Source organism: Clinocottus analis, unplaced genomic scaffold, assembly GCF_023055335.1.
Source record: "Clinocottus analis isolate CAN_PGR_092001 unplaced genomic scaffold, fCliAna1.0.p SCAF_55, whole genome shotgun sequence".
In the NCBI taxonomy this organism is placed as follows: domain Eukaryota; kingdom Metazoa; phylum Chordata; class Actinopteri; order Perciformes; family Cottidae; genus Clinocottus; species Clinocottus analis.
The window spans coordinates 37,501-55,000 of record NW_027176213.1 but is presented as its reverse complement, the minus strand read 5'-3'; the positions used below and the strand labels follow the sequence as shown (position 1 = coordinate 55,000).

Here is a 17,500-nt window from a genome sequence, read left to right as displayed (position 1 = left end):
TGAACAATACTAGAATACACGTGAACAATACTAGAATACATGTGAACAATACTAGAATACATGTGAACAATACTAGAATACACGTGAACAATACTAGAATACATGTGAACAATACTACACGTGAACAATACTAGAATACACGTGAACAATACTAGAATACACGTGAACAATACTAGAATACACGTGAACAATACTAGAATACACGTGAACAATACTACACGTGAACAATACTAGAATACATGTGAACAATACTAGAATACATGTGAACAATACTACACGTGAACAATACTAGAATACACGTGAACAATACTAGAATACATGTGAACAATACTAGAATACATGTGAACAATACTACACGTGAACAATACTAGAATACATGTGAACAATACTAGAATACATGTGAACAATACTAGAATACATGTGAACAATAGGGAAAGGGTATTAGTTCCTTCACCAGAATACACAGGTAACTGTTGGTCTTTGCTCCACGTGTGGCAGTGATATAATAACAATATTACGTTTTGCATTCACACATTCAGTGTTTCTTCAAGCTAGTTATTTGTAATTGTCTAATAATAAAGTATAACATGTTTACACCTGTTTACATGTTCAAGTTGTGTTCCCCTTAAAGTGACGAGACAAAACTCTGTTTCCGTTCAAAGCAGAGACTGAGAGTTGTTTCCTGTCGGCTCGCCAACTGACAGGAAGTGGTGACTCCTGTCAGTTGGCAAACCAGAAAAGTTTCTCTCAACCTATGTGATCTGATCCGTTATCACACGTGTGTGTTGGGGCATTCAATGTCATGCTTTTTTATTATATGACTAATAATCCACATGTTCAAGGGAGACGAGGGTTCTGGGTAATGGGTGGAGGGAGGGGAGGGTTCTGGGTAATGGGTGGAGGGAGGGGAGGGGTCTGGGTAAAGAGGGTAAGGGGGGTCTGGGTAATGGGTGGAGGGAGGGGGGGGGGGTCTGGGTAAAGAGGGTAAGGGGGGTCTGGGTAATGGGTGGAGGGAGGGGAGGGGTCTGGGTTAAGGGGGTAAGGGGGGTCTGGGTAATGGGTGGAGGGAGGGGGGGGTCTGGGTAAAGGGGGTAAGGGGGGTCTGGGTAATGGGTGGAGGGGCCTCAGGTTAAAAAGGGTTGAGAACCTCTGTTCTAAATGCTTGTTTGCTGTTTGTTATTGGGTCTGTCTATATGCTGGACTGTCTAAATTCTGGTCTCTGTTGGATCGGGCTAATCCCTGGTGTGTCTTTGCCTTCCAGCTGGCTGGAGTTGCCTTCATTGCAGTTGGTTTCTGGGCGTGGAGTGAAAAGGTTTTAATATCAAGCAACCCGAATGTTTCTCTTGATTCATTTACAAACACTAGAGTTCAGTCAGACGTCTCGTTCTGGTCTGGATCTGAACCGCTTTCCTTTCCCCTGAACTTGTGCCTGGTGGATTACAGGGAGTCCTGTTGGATCTAACCCAGGTGACCCGGCTGCATGGTTTCGACCCAGTTTGGTTGGTCCTGGTGGTCGGCGGAGTCACCTTCATCCTGGGCTTCGCCGGCTGTGTGGGAGCTCTGAGAGAAAACATCTGTCTGCTGAAGTTTGTGCGTTAGAAACATCTGTCTGCTGAAGTTTAAATGTTAGAAACATCTGTCTGCTGAAGTTTAAATGTTAGAAACATCTGTCTGCTGAAGTTTGTACGTTAGAAACATCTGTCTGCTGAAGTTTGTACGTTAGAAACATCTGTCTGCTGAAGTTTAAATGTTAGAAACATCTGTCTGCTGAAATTTGTACGTTAGAAACATCTGTCTGCTGAAGTTTAAATGTTAGAAACATCTGTCTGCTGAAGTTTAAATGTTAGAAACATCTGTCTGCTGAAGTTTAAATGTTAGAAACATCTGTCTGCTGAAGTTTGTACGTTAGAAACATCTGTCTGCTGAAGTTTAAATGTTAGAAACATCTGTCTGCTGAAGTTTAAATGTTAGAAACATCTGTCTGCTGAAGTTTAAATGTTAGAAACATCTGTCTGCTGAAGTTTGTACGTTAGAAACATCTGTCTGTTGAAGTTTAAATGTTAGAAACATCTGTCTGCTGAAGTTTAAATGTTAAAAACATCTGTCTGCTGAAGTTTAAATGTTAGAAACATCTGTCTGCTGAAGTTTAAATGTTAGAAACATCTGTCTGCTGAAGTTTGTACGTTAGAAACATCTGTCTGCTGAAGTTTAAACGTTAGAAACATCTGTCTGCTGAAGTTTAAATGTTAGAAACATCTGTCTGCTGAAGTTTGTACGTTAGAAACATCTGTCTGCTGAAGTTTAAACGTTAGAAACATCTGTCTGCTGAAGTTTAAATGTTAGAAACATCTGTCTGCTGAAGTTTAAATGTTAGAAACATCTGTCTGCTGAAGTTTGTACGTTAGAAACATCTGTCTGCTGAAGTTTAAACGTTAGAAACATCTGTCTGCTGAAGTTTAAATGTTAGAAACATCTGTCTGCTGAAGTTTAAAAGTTCAAAATGTCCGCCTGCTGACGTCCGTGTTCCCCTCAGTTCTCCGGGGTGATCGGCTTCATCTTCGTGCTGGAGCTCGCTGCCGCCGTGCTCGCCGTGGTGTTCCAGAGTCAGGTCAGAGAGTGGATCAATGACTTCTTCTTGTCGAGCGTCAGAGGGTACCGAGACGACATCGACCTGCAGAACCTCATCGACTCTCTGCAGAGGATGGTAAGCTCTCGCTGAGGTTACCCTCTGCGGTTCTTCAACAGAACCACTGCTGTGGAGCTCAGGATCCTTTAGTTAACCCTCTGTGGTCCGGTTCTTCAACAGAACCACTGCTGTGGAGCTCAGGATCCTTTAGTTAACCCTCTGTGGTCCAGTTCTTCAACAGAACCACTGCTGTGGTGCTCAGGATCCTTTAGTTAACCCTTTATTGTCCGGTTCTTCAACAGAACCACTGCTGTGGAGCTCAGGATCCTTTAGTTAACCCTCTGTGGTCCGGTTCTTCAACAGAACCACTGCTGTGGAGCTCAGGATCCTTTAGTTAACCCTCTGTGGTCCGGTTCTTCAACAGAACCACTGCTGTGGAGCTCAGGATCCTTTAGTTAACCCTCTGTGGTCCAGTTCTTCAACAGAACCACTGCTGTGGAGCTCAGGATCCTTTAGTTAACCCTCTGTGGTCCAGTTCTTCAACAGAACCACTGCTGTGGAGCTCAGGATCCTTTAGTTAACCCTCTGTGGTCCAGTTCTTCAACAGAACCACTGCTGCGGAGCTCAGGATCCTTTAGTTAACCCTTTATTTTCCGGTTCTTCAACAGAACCACTGCTGTGGTGCTCAGGATCCTTTAGTTAACCCTTTATTGTCCGGTTCTTCAACAGAACCACTGCTGTGGTGCTCAGGATCCTTTAGTTAACCCTTTATTGTCCGGTTCTTCAACAGAACCACTGCTGTGGAGCTCAGGATCCTAACGACTGGGATCTAAACGTCTATTTTAGCTGCAACGGAACTCATCTCAGCAGAGAGAAGTGTGGCGTTCCTTTTTCCTGCTGCATCACTGATCCTGCTGTGAGTTCATCACTGATCAATATATATATATACATTGATCAGTGTTTAAAGGTTATATATATATATATATATATATATATATATATATATATATATATATACATATATATATATATATATATATATATATATATATATATATACATATATATATATATATATATATATATATATATATATACATATATATATATATATATATATATATATATATATATATATATATATATATATAACCTTTAAACCTGGTTCAGTCTCAGGGAAGTGACGGTTGTTTGTTTCAGGACTCGGTGCTCAACACTCAGTGTGGATACGACGTGAGAAAACCAAAGGTGAGGTCACTTCCTGTTCTTTAAATGTTGCTTCCTGTTTGGGCAGGTGAGGCCAGCATGTTGGTGTGGGCTCCACACGGGGCCGGGGGTTAGAACCCTGAGAGGGCTTCAACAGGAGCCAGAACTATTGTGTTCTACTGGGTTCTGCATTCATAAGAAAAACTCTGTGTCCGGCGAGCAACCAAAACACGGTGTGTCTGTAAGGTTCTGCGGTTCTGCACAGATGGAGTGGACGGACCACATCTACACCAAAGGCTGCATCGCTGCGCTGGAGGACTGGTTGCCGGGAAACCTCTACACCGTGGCCATCGTCTTCATCGTCATCTCCCTGCTGCAGGTGAGCACTCTGCTTTGTTCCGTTGTCTCGGTCTGGTCCTCCTGCATCAGAGTTCTGTACCTCACCTGTGTGTCTACCTGTGGTCAGATGGTGGGGATCTACCTGGCCAGGACTCTGATCTCGGACATCCAGAAGGTCAATTTCAGCTACTGAAGCCACACCCACAAGGACGAGGCCTTCGCCAGGTGGACCTGGTTCCTTCAAATGTGCCTTCTTCTTCTTCTTCTTCTTCTTCTTCTTCTTCTTCTTCTTCTTCTTCTTCTTCTTCTTCAGGCTGCACCTGCCTTTACTTCCTGTCACCAGTCAGGTGACAGGAAGTCGATCTATAGATTGCGACTGAAGTCAGGGGGTGCATCCCAAGTCTCTAAATTGTCATTTCCTCGCTCCTCGCTCCTCGACTGAACAGGAAGTGGTTGTGCGCCGCCATATTGAAGGCCGTCCCAAAGCTCTTATTCAGCTCAGAGGAGCGAGGAGGGAAATCGGAGGAGTCATGATCGAGGAGCCCCGAGAGCAGACAGGAAGTGTTTTAACGCTGGACACGCCCCCTCACTGCTCCTCTGTTATCTGATTGGACGCTGCAGCTGAGCGGACTGATCGCTGGAGTTTCATAGCAGAGTGAAGACGATCACAGAATAAACGTTATATATTTTAGTGTTTTCTTATTCACCGTCTGGTTAAAATATGTGTTAAGTCTGAACAACAAAAGGACTACAAACTATTGTCTTAAAAGATTTGATCTGTTGTTTCCCTCAATAACTTTTATTATGCATGTAATTAAAATCAGAGCTGGAGAGAGGAAACACGTTTTACAACATGTATGCTTATTTTATAATGTCACAATTAGAATTTCAAAACATACCGACGTAAATAATTAATAAATAAGACGTGTTTTGCTGGTATTCGATCCTGCGTATAAGCAAGACCCTGAACACAACACAGTGTATAAATACTCAATGCAGTTTAACAGGTAACAGACGACAGAGAAAACATCTCCACCATGACACTGATGATAGCTGTGTCTTATTTATATAAGTTGTAGTTTAAAACCATTAAATCAACTGAAAACAAATAATCATTTTTATCAATATTTTAATTTTTATTAGGATGTTGGCTAAACCAGACCAGAAAACAACTCAGCCGACTGACAGCTGATCACAGCTGATCACACAACTGTGATCAGCTGTGTGATCAGCTGTGTGATCAGCTGTGATCAGCTGTGATCAGCTGTGATCAGCTGTGATCAGCTGTGATCAGCTGTGATCAGCTGTGATCAGCTGTGATCAGCTGTCAGTCTTCAGAAACGTCGCTTCACGTGAGGCGTCAGAGGAAAGGACGTCTCATGTCTGTTAAAACATGTTTCCTCGCGTCTTCTCTCCTCGCTTGGTTTCCTTGCGTCCCTGGTGGGCGGGACAAAGACGCAAGGAAAGGACACAAGTGAGGGAAACGGGGATGCAGCTTAGAGACTTGGGATGCAGCCCCGGTCTCCTTTTTGAATGAACTGTCTTTGATGTTGTGTCTCTGACTGCACCAGACTGCCTTCACCTTCCTGCCATTCGACAATCTGTTCAGTGCCTCCTTCATCCTCATCATCCTCATCTTCAGGTTGACACCTTCATCATCATCATCATCATCATCTTTAGGTTGAACTCATGTCTTCTTTTGTGGGTCCTGTTATTCACTGGAGAAGAAGACAAACCTCACTGACAGGTGTCTTTTGGAGGCGGGGCCACCGGCTCCAGCTCTCCCATTGGACAGCTGGAGGTTTGGACCAAAGAGGAAGAACAGCTGTTATCAAGCATAACTCAATGAGGGTTCTCCGTGGCGAATGCAGAAGGTTCTCGGTTCTGCTCTCGTTCTATTTCCACAGTTCAGACGGTCGCATACTGAACGCAGCCTGAAACCACAGAAGAAGAACCTGAGTTCACCTGAAGGTCATGTGACCATGTGTTTGATTGAATATGTTGACTTTTTGGATTCTGGAGCTTTGAGTGACTGTTTTTGTCTAAATGTTTGTGTGAATATCCTTTTTGAGATGTTTGAGCCAATTAGAACAAAGTGAAAGTGATGAATCCTTTGAATGTTCTGCTTTCACTAATTTCCTGTTCATTAGTTTGATGATTTAATTGTAGTTTTTATGTTTGACTTTTATTTTGATAGGATATCTTTTTGATATGTATATATAAAAGTGCATTTGTTTAATGTCTTTTTATACTTATAATAAAAATGAAATTTGGTTTGATGGTTTCACTGTTAATGGAGGTTTTGACCCGATGGAGGTTTTGACCCGATGGAGGTTTTGACCCGATGGAGGTTTTGACCCGATGGAGGTTGACCGAGGATGCGTCCTCGGTCATGTGACCTCTCTGAGCCACAGGCCAGATGTGTCCTCAGACATAATGTTACTTTATTTACATTATATTGCTTTATTAACATAATGTCACTCTATTAACATAATATTACTTTGTTAACATAATATTGCTTTATTAACATTGCTTTATTAACATGGTGTTACTTTATTAACATAATAATTGATTAACATATTAGCTTATTGACATAATGTTGATTTATTAACATAATGTTACTTTATTAACATAATATTGCTTTATTAACATATTAATGTATGAACATAACACTGCTTTATTAAGATATTGTTGCTTTATTAACATTAATTTATTAACATGACATTGCTTTATTAACATGTTAATTTATTAACATAATGTTACTTTATTAACATAATATTGCTTTATTAACATATTAATGTATGAACATAACACTGCTTTATTAAGATATTGTTGCTTTATTAACATTAATTTATTAACATGACATTGCTTTATTAACATGTTAATTTATTAACATAATGTTACTTTATAAACATAATTTTACTTTATTAACATAATAACCTGATTCATATATTGCTTTATTAACTTTATTTATTCCCCCCTCTCGTTTCCTCCTCCCTTCAACTCTCGCTCTCGTTTCCCCTCTAACGTTTCCTTTCACTCGTTTCCTCCTCCCTTCATTCCTCCCTCTCGTTTCCTCCCTCTCGTTTCCTCCTCCCTTCAACTCTCCCTCTCGATTCCTCCTCCCTTCAACTCTCCCTCTCGTTTCCTTTCACTCGTTTCCTCCTTCCTTCATTCCTCCCTCTCCGGGAAGCGCGCTCCCGCGGAGGCGGAGTCGGAAGCGCGCGCACATCGGTCGTTGCTCCGCTTCCTCTCTCCGTGTCTCGGTCGGGTTCTTCGTGTTGTTTCAGGCCGCAGGAACGCGGCGGTCTTCGGCCTCACGGACGGACGGACGGACCCGGCGGGTATAAACTCGGCTCGGCTCGGCTCGGCTCGGCTTTACTCGGCTCTGAGGAGAAGAAACCCGGACGGAGGCCCGCAGCGTGCGCTCAGCCTCCCCGAGGCCTGCGACCCGGACTCCTACTTTTCTCCCGGAAAATGGACGGATTCACCGGCGGCAGTTTAGGTGAGTCCCCGCCGCCGCGTGGCCCCGAGACCACCGGGGAGCGCGGGGGCACGACGAGACCTGCACACGTGTCACCGCTGTATTTACCAAGAAGCCTCTGCACCGCCCCTCCGGCTCCTGCAGGCCCACAAAACCAGCAGCTCCTCCTGAAGATAGAGACCTGAGGAGATAGAGACCTGCGGAGATAGAGACCTGCGGAGATAGAGACCTGCGGACATAGAGACCTGCGGAGATAGAGACCTGCGGAGATAGAGACCTGAGGAGATAGAGACCTGCGGAGATAGAGACCTGAGGAGATAGAGACCTGAGGAGATAGAGACCTGCGGAGATAGAGACCTGCGGAGATAGAGACCTGCGGAGATAGAGACCTGCGGAGATAGAGACCTGCGGAGATAGAGACCTGAGGAGATAGAGACCTGCAGACATAGAGACCTGCGGAGATAGAGACCTGATGAGATAGAGACCTGCGGAGATAGAGACCTGCGGAGATAGAGACCTGCGGACATAGAGACCTGCGGAGATAGAGACCTGAGGAGATAGAGACCTGCGGAGATAGAGACCTGCGGAGATAGAGACCTGCGGAGATAGAGACCTGCGGAGATAGAGACCTGCAGACATAGAGACCTGCGGAGATAGAGACCTGCAGACATAGAGACCTGCGGAGATAGAGACCTGAGGAGATAGAGACCTGCGGACATAGAGACCTGCGGACATAGAGACCTGCGGACATAGAGACCTGCGGAGATAGAGACCGGCGGAGATAGAGACCTGCGGAGATAGAGACCTGTCGTCCCGTATTGTTCCTGTCCCGTATTGTTCCTGTCCCGTATTGTTCCTGTTGTCCCGTGTTGTTCCCGTTTTCCAGTGTTGTTCCCGTTGTCCCGTATTGTTCCTGTTGTCCCGTGTTGTTCCTGTTGTCCCGTGTTGTTCCCGTTTTCCCGTGTTGTTCCCGTTGTCCCGTGTTGTTCCGTGCTGTTCCTGTTGTTCCTGTTGTCCCGTGTTGTTCCTGTTGTCCCGTGCTGTTCCTGTTGTCCCGTGCTGTTCCTGTTGTTCCTGTTGTCCCGTGTTGTTCCTGTTGTCCCGTGTTATTCCTGTTGTCCCGTGTTGTTCCTGTTGTCCCGTGTTGTTCCTGTTGTCCCGTGTTGTTCCTGTTGTCCCGTGCTGTTCCTGTTGTTCCTGTTGTCCCCGTTGTCCCGTGCTGTTCCTGTTGTCCCGTGTTGTTCCTGTTGTCCCGTGCTGTTCCTGTTGTCCCGTGTTGTTCCTGTTGTCCCGTGTTGTTCCTGTTGTTCCTGTTGTCCCGTGTTGTTCCTGTTGTTCCTGTTGTTCCTGTTGTCCCGTGTTGTTCCTGTTGTCCCGTGCTGTTCCTGTTGTTCCTGTTGTTCCTGTTGTCCCGTGTTGTTCCTGTTGTCCCGTGCTGTTCCTGTTGTTCCTGTTGTTCCTGTTGTTCCTGTTGTCCCGTGTTGTTCCTGTTGTCCCGTGCTGTTCCTGTTGTTCCTGTTGTTCCTGTTGTCCCGTGTTGTTCCTGTTGTCCCGTGTTGTTCCTGTTGTCCCGTGCTGTTCCTGTTGTCCCGTGTTGTTCCTGTTGTCCCGTGTTGTTCCTGTTGTCCCGTGCTGTTCCTGTTGTTCCTGTTGTCCCGTGTTGTTCCTGTTGTCCCGTGTTGTTCCTGTTGTCCCGTGCTGTTCCTGTTGTCCCGTGCTGTTCCTGTTGTTCCTGTTGTCCCGTGTTGTTCCTGTTGTCCCGTGTTGTTCCCGTTTTCCCGTGTTGTTCCTGTTGTCCCGTGTTGTTCCTGTTGTCCCGTGTTGTTCCTGTTGTCCCGTGCTGTTCCTGTTGTCCCGTGCTGTTCCTGTTGTCCCGTGCTGTTCCTGTTGTTCCTGTTGTTCCTGTTGTCCCGTGTTGTTCCTGTTGTCCCGTGTTGTTCCTGTTGTCCCGTGCTGTTCCTGTTGTCCCGTGCTGTTCCTGTTGTCCCGTGCTGTTCCTGTTGTTCCTGTTGTCCCGTGTTGTTCCTGTTGTCCCGTGTTGTTCCCGTTTTCCCGTGTTGTTCCCGTTGTCCCGTGTTGTTCCTGTTGTCCCGTGTTGTTCCTGTTGTCCCGTGCTGTTCCTGTTGTCCCGTGCTGTTCCTGTTGTCCCGTGCTGTTCCTGTTGTCCCGTGCTGTTCCTGTTGTTCCGTGTTGTTCCCGTTGTCCCGTGTTGTTCCTGTTGTCCCGTGTTGTTCCTGTTGTCCCGTGCTGTTCCTGTTGTTCCTGTTGTTCGTGTTGTTCCTGTTGTCCCGTGTTGTTCCTGTTGTCCCGTGCTGTTCCTGTTGTTCCTGTTGTCCCGTGTTGTTCCTGTTGTCCCGTGCTGTTCCTGTTGTTCCTGTTGTTCGTGTTGTTCCTGTTGTCCCGTGCTGTTCCTGTTGTCCCGTGCTGTTCCTGTTGTCTCTTCAGACCCGTGTCTCTGTCCCCTCCCAGATGACAGCATGTCAGGAAGTGTCTCTGACGTCAACGACCGGCTCTCGGCTCTGGAGCTTCGTGTCCAGCAGCAGGAGGACGAGCTGACGGTCATGAAAGCCGCTTTGGCCGACGTCCTCCGCCGCCTCGCGGCGTCCGAGGCCGCCGCCGCCTCCTCCAAGAAACACGGAGGGAAGGGTGAGTTCCTGGTTGTGCTCGTCTTCCGCTGGAAAGTCTCCTTTATTTGCTGTTGTCGGTATAGAATAGTCGGTACGACCGGCGTGACATTCAGTCTCCTCCTCCGTCAGGCGGTGCCGCGCTGCGTGAAGCCTACTCCATGTCCTGCATCGCTAACGGAGGAACCTCTGTGCGGAAAAGAGACTCCACCTCCGTCACCAGGAAGGAGACGATGGCGTCAGCCGCCAAGAGGTAAAAGTCCAGACTAACACTAAGCTCGCGCTGTGCTCGGCGGAGCGCAGGACCTCGTGGTGTCTCCAGTGAGATATTTTTATTGGCGTCTTCGTGTGAGATGTCCTTCGCCCCGGGATGTTTGTATTCTTCTGGTTTTGTGCCAGTTGCACGGAAGCGACATCGACACGTTGGTAATTCTTCGGGCGATGGCGACCGTCTTCACACATCAATCGACAGTACACAGACGGTACTTTGGTCTCACTGATCTGGATGTTTGCGTCACATACAGCTCCTCTGGGTCAAGATCATTCAGGTTCTAACTGTTCTGTTCATTGTCACAGATTTCTTCTTTTCAGCTCTTTGATTTCAACCTCCAGACGGTCGGCAGACCAGATCTGATTGACCTGATCAGTGTGATTGGTGAATGAGTCTACTGTGTATTGAGGACATATGTCCAGTGCTCCAGTCTCAACCTGGGCACAGTTTTATTGGCTTGAATCACTGTTTGAGTAGCATATAGTTCAATGTGTGCCATGATGTCTGAACTGTTTAAGAGCTTTTGGGTTCAGGATTGTTGGGGTACAAAGTTCTAACCATGAGTGAGAAGTAGTTCATGAGCTGAACACTTCCACAGGATGGGAATGATTGCTATGCCGTATGAAAGTGTATCACAAAACCCTCATTTACTGGGATGATTAAGTTGAACACAGTAGAAACACACAAGAACCAATAGAAATACACTAGAACCAATAGAAACACAGCAGAACCAGTAGAAACACACTAGAAGAAATAGAAACACACTAGAACCAATAGAAATACACTAAAACCAATAGAAACACAGCAGAACCAATAGAAACACACTAGAACCAGTAGTTTGTGGACTCACGGTCCTGGTTCTGTCCACAGTGGAACGGACAGGAAGAAGGAGCTCAGCAGCCAGAGGGCTCAGATGGAGGAGATCCAGGAACGCGAGGAGCCTCCTCACCCAAAGGACCTGTCCTCCCCCTCCTCCCCCCACCCTCCCCCGACCCCCCAGCAGCAGAGACCAGCCCAGTCTGCTGACAGCAGTAAAGGCCATGTTGCTGCCAAAAGGTTCACTTTGTTGTTACCTCACTTCCTGCTGACGCTGCTTTGACTTCACTTAACTCTCTTTTGGCCTTCTGGAGTCTCCTGAGGCCTTCTGGAGTCTCCTTATTTATTTTATTTGACCTTTATATCTTGGAGTCTCCCGAGGCCCCTGAAGGTACCCTGGACCCTGGAGCCTCTCCATACTCTCTGCTGGTAGACTGCTCAACCTGGGCTGTGTGTTTTAACTACTAACATTTCCTTCTTCAAGCTTCCTGGTCGTGCCTGGCTGCTCGTAACTCTTTGGTAGAAAGCTTTTATCAAAACCACTAACCTTCTCCTGCTCCCAGCTTCGCCTGAGGACCTTCTTCTCTTCTTTGTCCCCCTCCTCTTGCTCCTCCTCCAGCAGGCCTCCTGCAGCCTGGCTTGAGTTTCTGATGGTCACCAGCTCACTAACCTCTTCCTGGGTTGTGTTTTATGTCTGTGGAGGATTGTTCGCCATCTTACCTGGGTTTGGTTTAATATGGCTTCTGAAGACCAGCTACTCTAATATCAGCTGGTCATGTGTTCACCGCATGTAACCAACCAAGAGGTCACGTGTTCACATCTCGCCAAACAAGAGGTCATGTATTCACATCTTACTAACGGAGAGGTCACGTGTTCACATCTCACTACCCGAGAGGTCACGTGTTCACATCTCACTACCCGAGAGGTCACGTGTTCACATCTCACTACCCGAGAGGTCACGTGTTCACATCTCACTACCCGAGAGGTCACGTGTTCACATCTCACTACCCGAGAGGTCACGTGTTCACATCTCACTACCCGAGAGGTCACGTGTTCACATCTCACTACCCGAGAGGTCACGTGTTCACATCTCACTACCCGAGAGGTCACGTGTTCACATCTCACTACCCGAGAGGTCACGTGTTCACATCTCGCCAAACAAGAGGTCATGTATTCACATCTTACTAACGGAGAGGTCACGTGTTCACATCTCACTACCCGAGAGGTCACGTGTTCTTCGTACGTCAACATCGACACAATTCTCATAATGCTTAAAAACAGCCCTTTCTCTGCATTAATGTGTTAAAGTTAATGTTCTTAAAGTTAAAATAATAATAAATTAACTTTATCAACTACAACAAGTCCTCAATTACAGTTACCTTGGCTCTTCATCTTCTCTTTGTCATCAAAACCCGCCATGCTGGTTGAACAGGAACGGCAAAACAGGAAGTGACTAAATTAGTAGATGATGAATTCAATTATATTATTACAATCTTATTTCAATATTAGTAGAATACAAAAGACAGCTCTGATATCTTAAGTTAAGTCCAAAATAAAACTGAGTTTAAACATGAAATTATCTTCATCATTGAAAGCGTGATTTCTTCTTTTGGACTTTAATAATAATTTCCATAAATAAGTCTCTATGTAATTGTTCTAAAAGTAACACATTTACACAGACCATGTGTGAACTGGACCCATGAAAGATGGCCGCCTTACCTGGTGTGATTATTACATTATTATTAATTTCATGACATCATGCTTCAAATATGCATTACGCTAATGTGGAGAAAGATCCAGATGAAGCGCAGTGACTTCCTCCTCTTCCTCCCGATGAACAACTGTGATGCTGACTGTGTGTGTGTCCCTGTGTGTGCTTCAGGGGCCCCAGTGTGAAGCGGTCCTCGGGTATGGAGCGCTCGCAGAGCAGCAACTGGGACTCTTCAGAGGAAAACAGGAACAAACTGGTGAAAGCTGCTTCCACCTCCAAGCTGCTCGCCAAGGTGGTCAAGAACTCTGACAGGTACAAGTACCACTGAATACCACTGAATTTTTCACAAATACACTACATGCACTTAGGTTTTTGTCTCTTTGTACTGTGCAGCAGCTCCTTCATGTGCTCATCTGCTCCTTCAGGCCTCTTTATGGCTTCTTCCTGGTTAACAGCAGGTTTTATCACCTCTCTTCCTCTCTGGAAGAGCAGCCTGTTAGAATTCATGAAGAGCCTTCTGGAGACCGAGACGTGTGATTGGTCACAGGGTCATGTGTCCATGAACATGTGCTGTGATTGGTCAGTGAAGCTAGGATCTCACCTCAAAGCTAGAACCTCAGGACTTAGTGATGACCTCTTTCCCACAGAGGTCATGTGAGTGAAATGATGATTATGTTACTGTTTCATACATTTACAGTAGTTAATCATAAACTAGCCACAGCGCTGTAGTTGCTGCTGCACCTGGGGCTGCTGGTGCTGCTGCACCTGGGGCTGCTGGTGCTGCTGCACCTGGGGCTGCTGGTGCTGCTGCACCTGGGGCTGCTGGTGCTGCACATGGGGCTGCTGGTCTCGCGGTCTCTCCCCGCGTAAAGGTGCTGCAATGTCTTGTCTGTGCACTGGGCGCGGTTTCAGTGCCGCGGTTTTGTTGGATTGTTTTGTTACAACTAAATGTGACTGGTTGTTGATTTGGACAACATGCGTTGTTGTTAAGTCGGTCGGCCGTGATGACACTTGTGACGGCGATGTGAACTCGCTTCATATGTTTTCATGTGCAGAGACGCCTCTGTGCTGCGTTATTGTGCGTTGCTCGGCGAGGGAGTCCGCTGGTGGTTGAAGTGGCTTCGTGGTTCATTCCAAGCGTGTTGCTATTTTCTCGCCTTTAGTGTGTATGTATGTATGTATCTAATGGTTTTGCTGTTTATATGTATTGAAGCTTTAATCTGAATCACAAACTTGTTTTTCCTTCTGTCTGGTTTCAGACACAAAGAGCCGGTGATCAATCAAGGTAATACTTATTATTATTATCATTATTGTTATTATTATTGTTATTACATTATTCTTATCATTATTACTTTTATTATAATTACATTCTTCCTCATCATCATCATGTGCAACTGCTTGCAGGTTTTTCGATCAATAATACTACTAGTATCTCTTTGCTGGTGTATCAATACTTCTACTCATATTGATACTAGTATATCTTTGCTGGTGTATCAATACTTCTACTCTTATTGATACTAGTATATCTTTGCTGGTGTATCAATACTTCTACTCTTATTGATACTAGTATATCTTTGCTGGTGTATCAATACTTCTACTCTTATTGATACTAGTATATCTTTGCTGGTGTATCAATACTTCTACTCATATTGATACTAGTATATCTTTGCTGGTGTATCAATACTTCTACTCTTATTGATACTAGTATATCTTTGCTGGTGTATCAATACTTCTACTCTTATTGATACTAGTATATCTTTGCTGGTGTATCAATACTTCTACTCATATTGATACTAGTATATCTTTGCTGGTGTATCAATACTTCTACTCTTATTGATACTAGTATATCTTTGCTGGTGTATCAATACTTCTACTCTTATTGATACTAGTATATCTTTGCTGGTGTATCAATACTTCTACTCTTATTGATACTAGTATATCTTTGCTGGTGTATCAATACTTCTACTCTTATTGATACTAGTATATCTTTGCTGGTGTATCAATACTTCTACTCTTATTGATACTAGTATATCTTTGCTGGTGTATCAATACTTCTACTCTTATTGATACCAGTATATCTTTGCTGGTGTATCAATACTTCTACTGATAGTAAAGCTGCTCGATCAGCTGACTGGACCCCAGAGAACATCACAGGAGCTGAAGTTCAGAGTTCACAGCTGCTCCTGGAGAACAATGAGGTCATTGTTATTGGTGGAGACCATGTCACATGACCCAGCGGAAGGCTTCCTGGGTCGCTGGTGGACAGGAGGCTCCGTGTGTCTCGTGCTCTCTGCTCCTCGTGTCTTTGTTTTCTTTGTGTTGTTGTTTATATTGTTGTTTGTGTTGTTGTTGAGTGACAATGTCTTTGTCTCAAACCAGCCAAAATGTCAACACGAGAGAAAAACAGCCAAGCTGGTAAGTCTTGCCGAGTCATCAGAGCTAACACGCTGACATGCTAACGGCAGCTTCCTGTTTCTGCTCTGGGCCAATCCCGTCTGTCCGTCTGACCCTGAATTCCCTGACTCGTCCAAAACAAAATCACCTGTCTCTTCCCCCTGTTCACCTCTCCTTCACCTGTTCACCTCTCCTTCACCTGTTCACCTCTCCTTCACCTGTTCACCTCTCCTTCACCTGTTCACCTCTCCTTCACCTGTTCACCTCTCCTTCACCTGTTCACCTCTCCTTCACCTGTTCACCTCTCCTTCACCTGTTCACCTCTCCTTCACCTGTTCACCTCTCCTTCACCTGTTCACCTCTCCTTCACCTGTTCACCTCTCTTCCCCCTGTTAACCTCTCCTTCACCTGTTCACCTCTCCTTCACCTGTTCACCTCTCCTTCACCTGTACCCTAACCTGTTTTGTTTAAACGTTGTGCAGATTTCTTTGGATTGATGAATCAAAGTGTGATTTAATCTCCTCACATGTCTTTTATGATCAATGTATCGTGCTCTGATCAGGAAAATATAGATATTGTGTCCAGAGAAGAAGTTAAAAATGTTTGAAAGATACAGTAGTTTTTAGTATTGCTCTTACACTAACCTAATCCTCTAACCCTAACCCGACCTCAAAGAGACAGAAAACAACCTCAAAGAGACAGAAAACAACCTCAAAGAGACAGAAAACAACCTCAAAGAGACAGAAAACAACCTCAAAGATATAACGACGACCACAAAGAGAGGCCACAGGGACATGATATGACCGTAAAGAGACAGAACGCGACCATATTGTTTCTAGTTATTGTGTATCTCTTCCAGTCTTGTTTTAGTTATTGTGTATCTCTTCCAGTCTTGTTTTAGTTATTGTGTATCTCTTTCAGTCTTGTTTCTAGTTATTGTGTATCTCTTTCAGTCTTGTTTTAGTTATTGTGTATCTCTTTCAGTCTTGTTTCTAGTTATTGTGTATCTCTTTCAGTCTTGTTTTAGTTATTGTGTATCTCTTTCAGTCTTGTTTTAGTTATTGTGTATCTCTTTCAGTCTTGTTTTAGTTATTGTGTATCTCTTTCAGTCTTGTTTTAGTTATTGTGTATCTCTTTCAGTCTTGTTTTAGTTATTGTGTATCTCTTTCAGTCTTGTTTCTAGTTATTGTGTATCTCTTCCAGTCTTGTTTCTAGTTATTGTGTATCTCTTTCAGTCTTGTTTTAGTTATTGTGTATCTCTTTCAGTCTTGTTTTAGTTATAGTGTATCTCTTTCAGTCTTGTTTCTAGTTATTGTGTATCTCTTTCAGTCTTGTTTCTAGTTATTGTGTATCTCTTCCAGTCTTGTTTCTAGTTATTGTGTATCTCTTTCAGTCTTGTTTTAGTTATTGTGTATCTCTTTCAGTCTTGTTTTAGTTATAGTGTATCTCTTTCAGTCTTGTTTCTAGTTATTGTGTATCTCTTCCAGTCTTGGGCTGGTTGTGTCATAATCTCTCCATGATATCAGTCAATTTGTCATTATTAGTTCTTAACCTGTCATATCTCTTTATCAGCCACAGAAGTCGGGTATAACTTGTAAATTCACTCCATAGCGTTTTAAATCAGCAGCATTATTCTTATGCTTTGGTTATACTTTTCTTTCCACATTGAATCTTTCTTCTCCAACATGTTTGTTTCTTTGTGTTTCTGTCTGCCGCTCAGAGGGGAACCACATCAAGATGTTCATGCGTGGTCGACCGATCACCATGTTCATCCCTTCAGATGTGGAGAACTACGAAGACGTGAGGACAGAGCTTCCTTCAGAAAGACTCAAGTTGGAATGGGTGTATCCTTCAGCCAGCAGCATGGATATGAGTAAACTTAAGAATATTTATAATGATTAATGTCAGCGAAAGTTACAAATACAAATGTGCGTTTGTAGTTAAAAGCTAAACAGAGTTTTTATGGGAAGTTTAAACTCCTTCAGTAGAACCATTTTTAAATCTCCAGCAGTAACCCTTCAGTAGATCA

At 44.6% G+C, this 17,500-nt stretch overlaps 1 protein-coding gene and 1 pseudogene across 3 annotated transcripts in view; both read left to right on the top strand.

Annotated features, from left to right (window-relative positions):
• Window positions 1-5,347, top strand: part of LOC137803411 (tetraspanin-14-like) — a 7,532-nt pseudogene extending 2,185 nt beyond the window's left edge.
• Window positions 5,348-7,443: 2,096 nt separating this feature from the next.
• Window positions 7,444-17,500, top strand: part of LOC137803394 (echinoderm microtubule-associated protein-like 4) — a 31,940-nt gene continuing 21,883 nt past the window's right edge. Inside the window, exons 1-8 of one of the 3 annotated variants that reach the window (XM_068601817.1) lie at window positions 7,444-7,676; window positions 10,125-10,301; window positions 10,412-10,532; window positions 11,421-11,606; window positions 13,249-13,389; window positions 14,337-14,362; window positions 15,457-15,492; window positions 17,192-17,315. In XM_068601817.1, coding sequence (XP_068457918.1) covers window positions 7,649-7,676; window positions 10,125-10,301; window positions 10,412-10,532; window positions 11,421-11,606; window positions 13,249-13,389; window positions 14,337-14,362; window positions 15,457-15,492; window positions 17,192-17,315 — 839 coding nt within the window. In that variant the 5' untranslated portion in view covers window positions 7,444-7,648. The remainder of the gene's footprint in view (window positions 7,677-10,124; window positions 10,302-10,411; window positions 10,533-11,420; window positions 11,607-13,248; window positions 13,390-14,336; window positions 14,363-15,456; window positions 15,493-17,191; window positions 17,316-17,500) is intronic. The other 2 variants (XM_068601819.1, XM_068601818.1) reach the window with 2 other exon arrangements.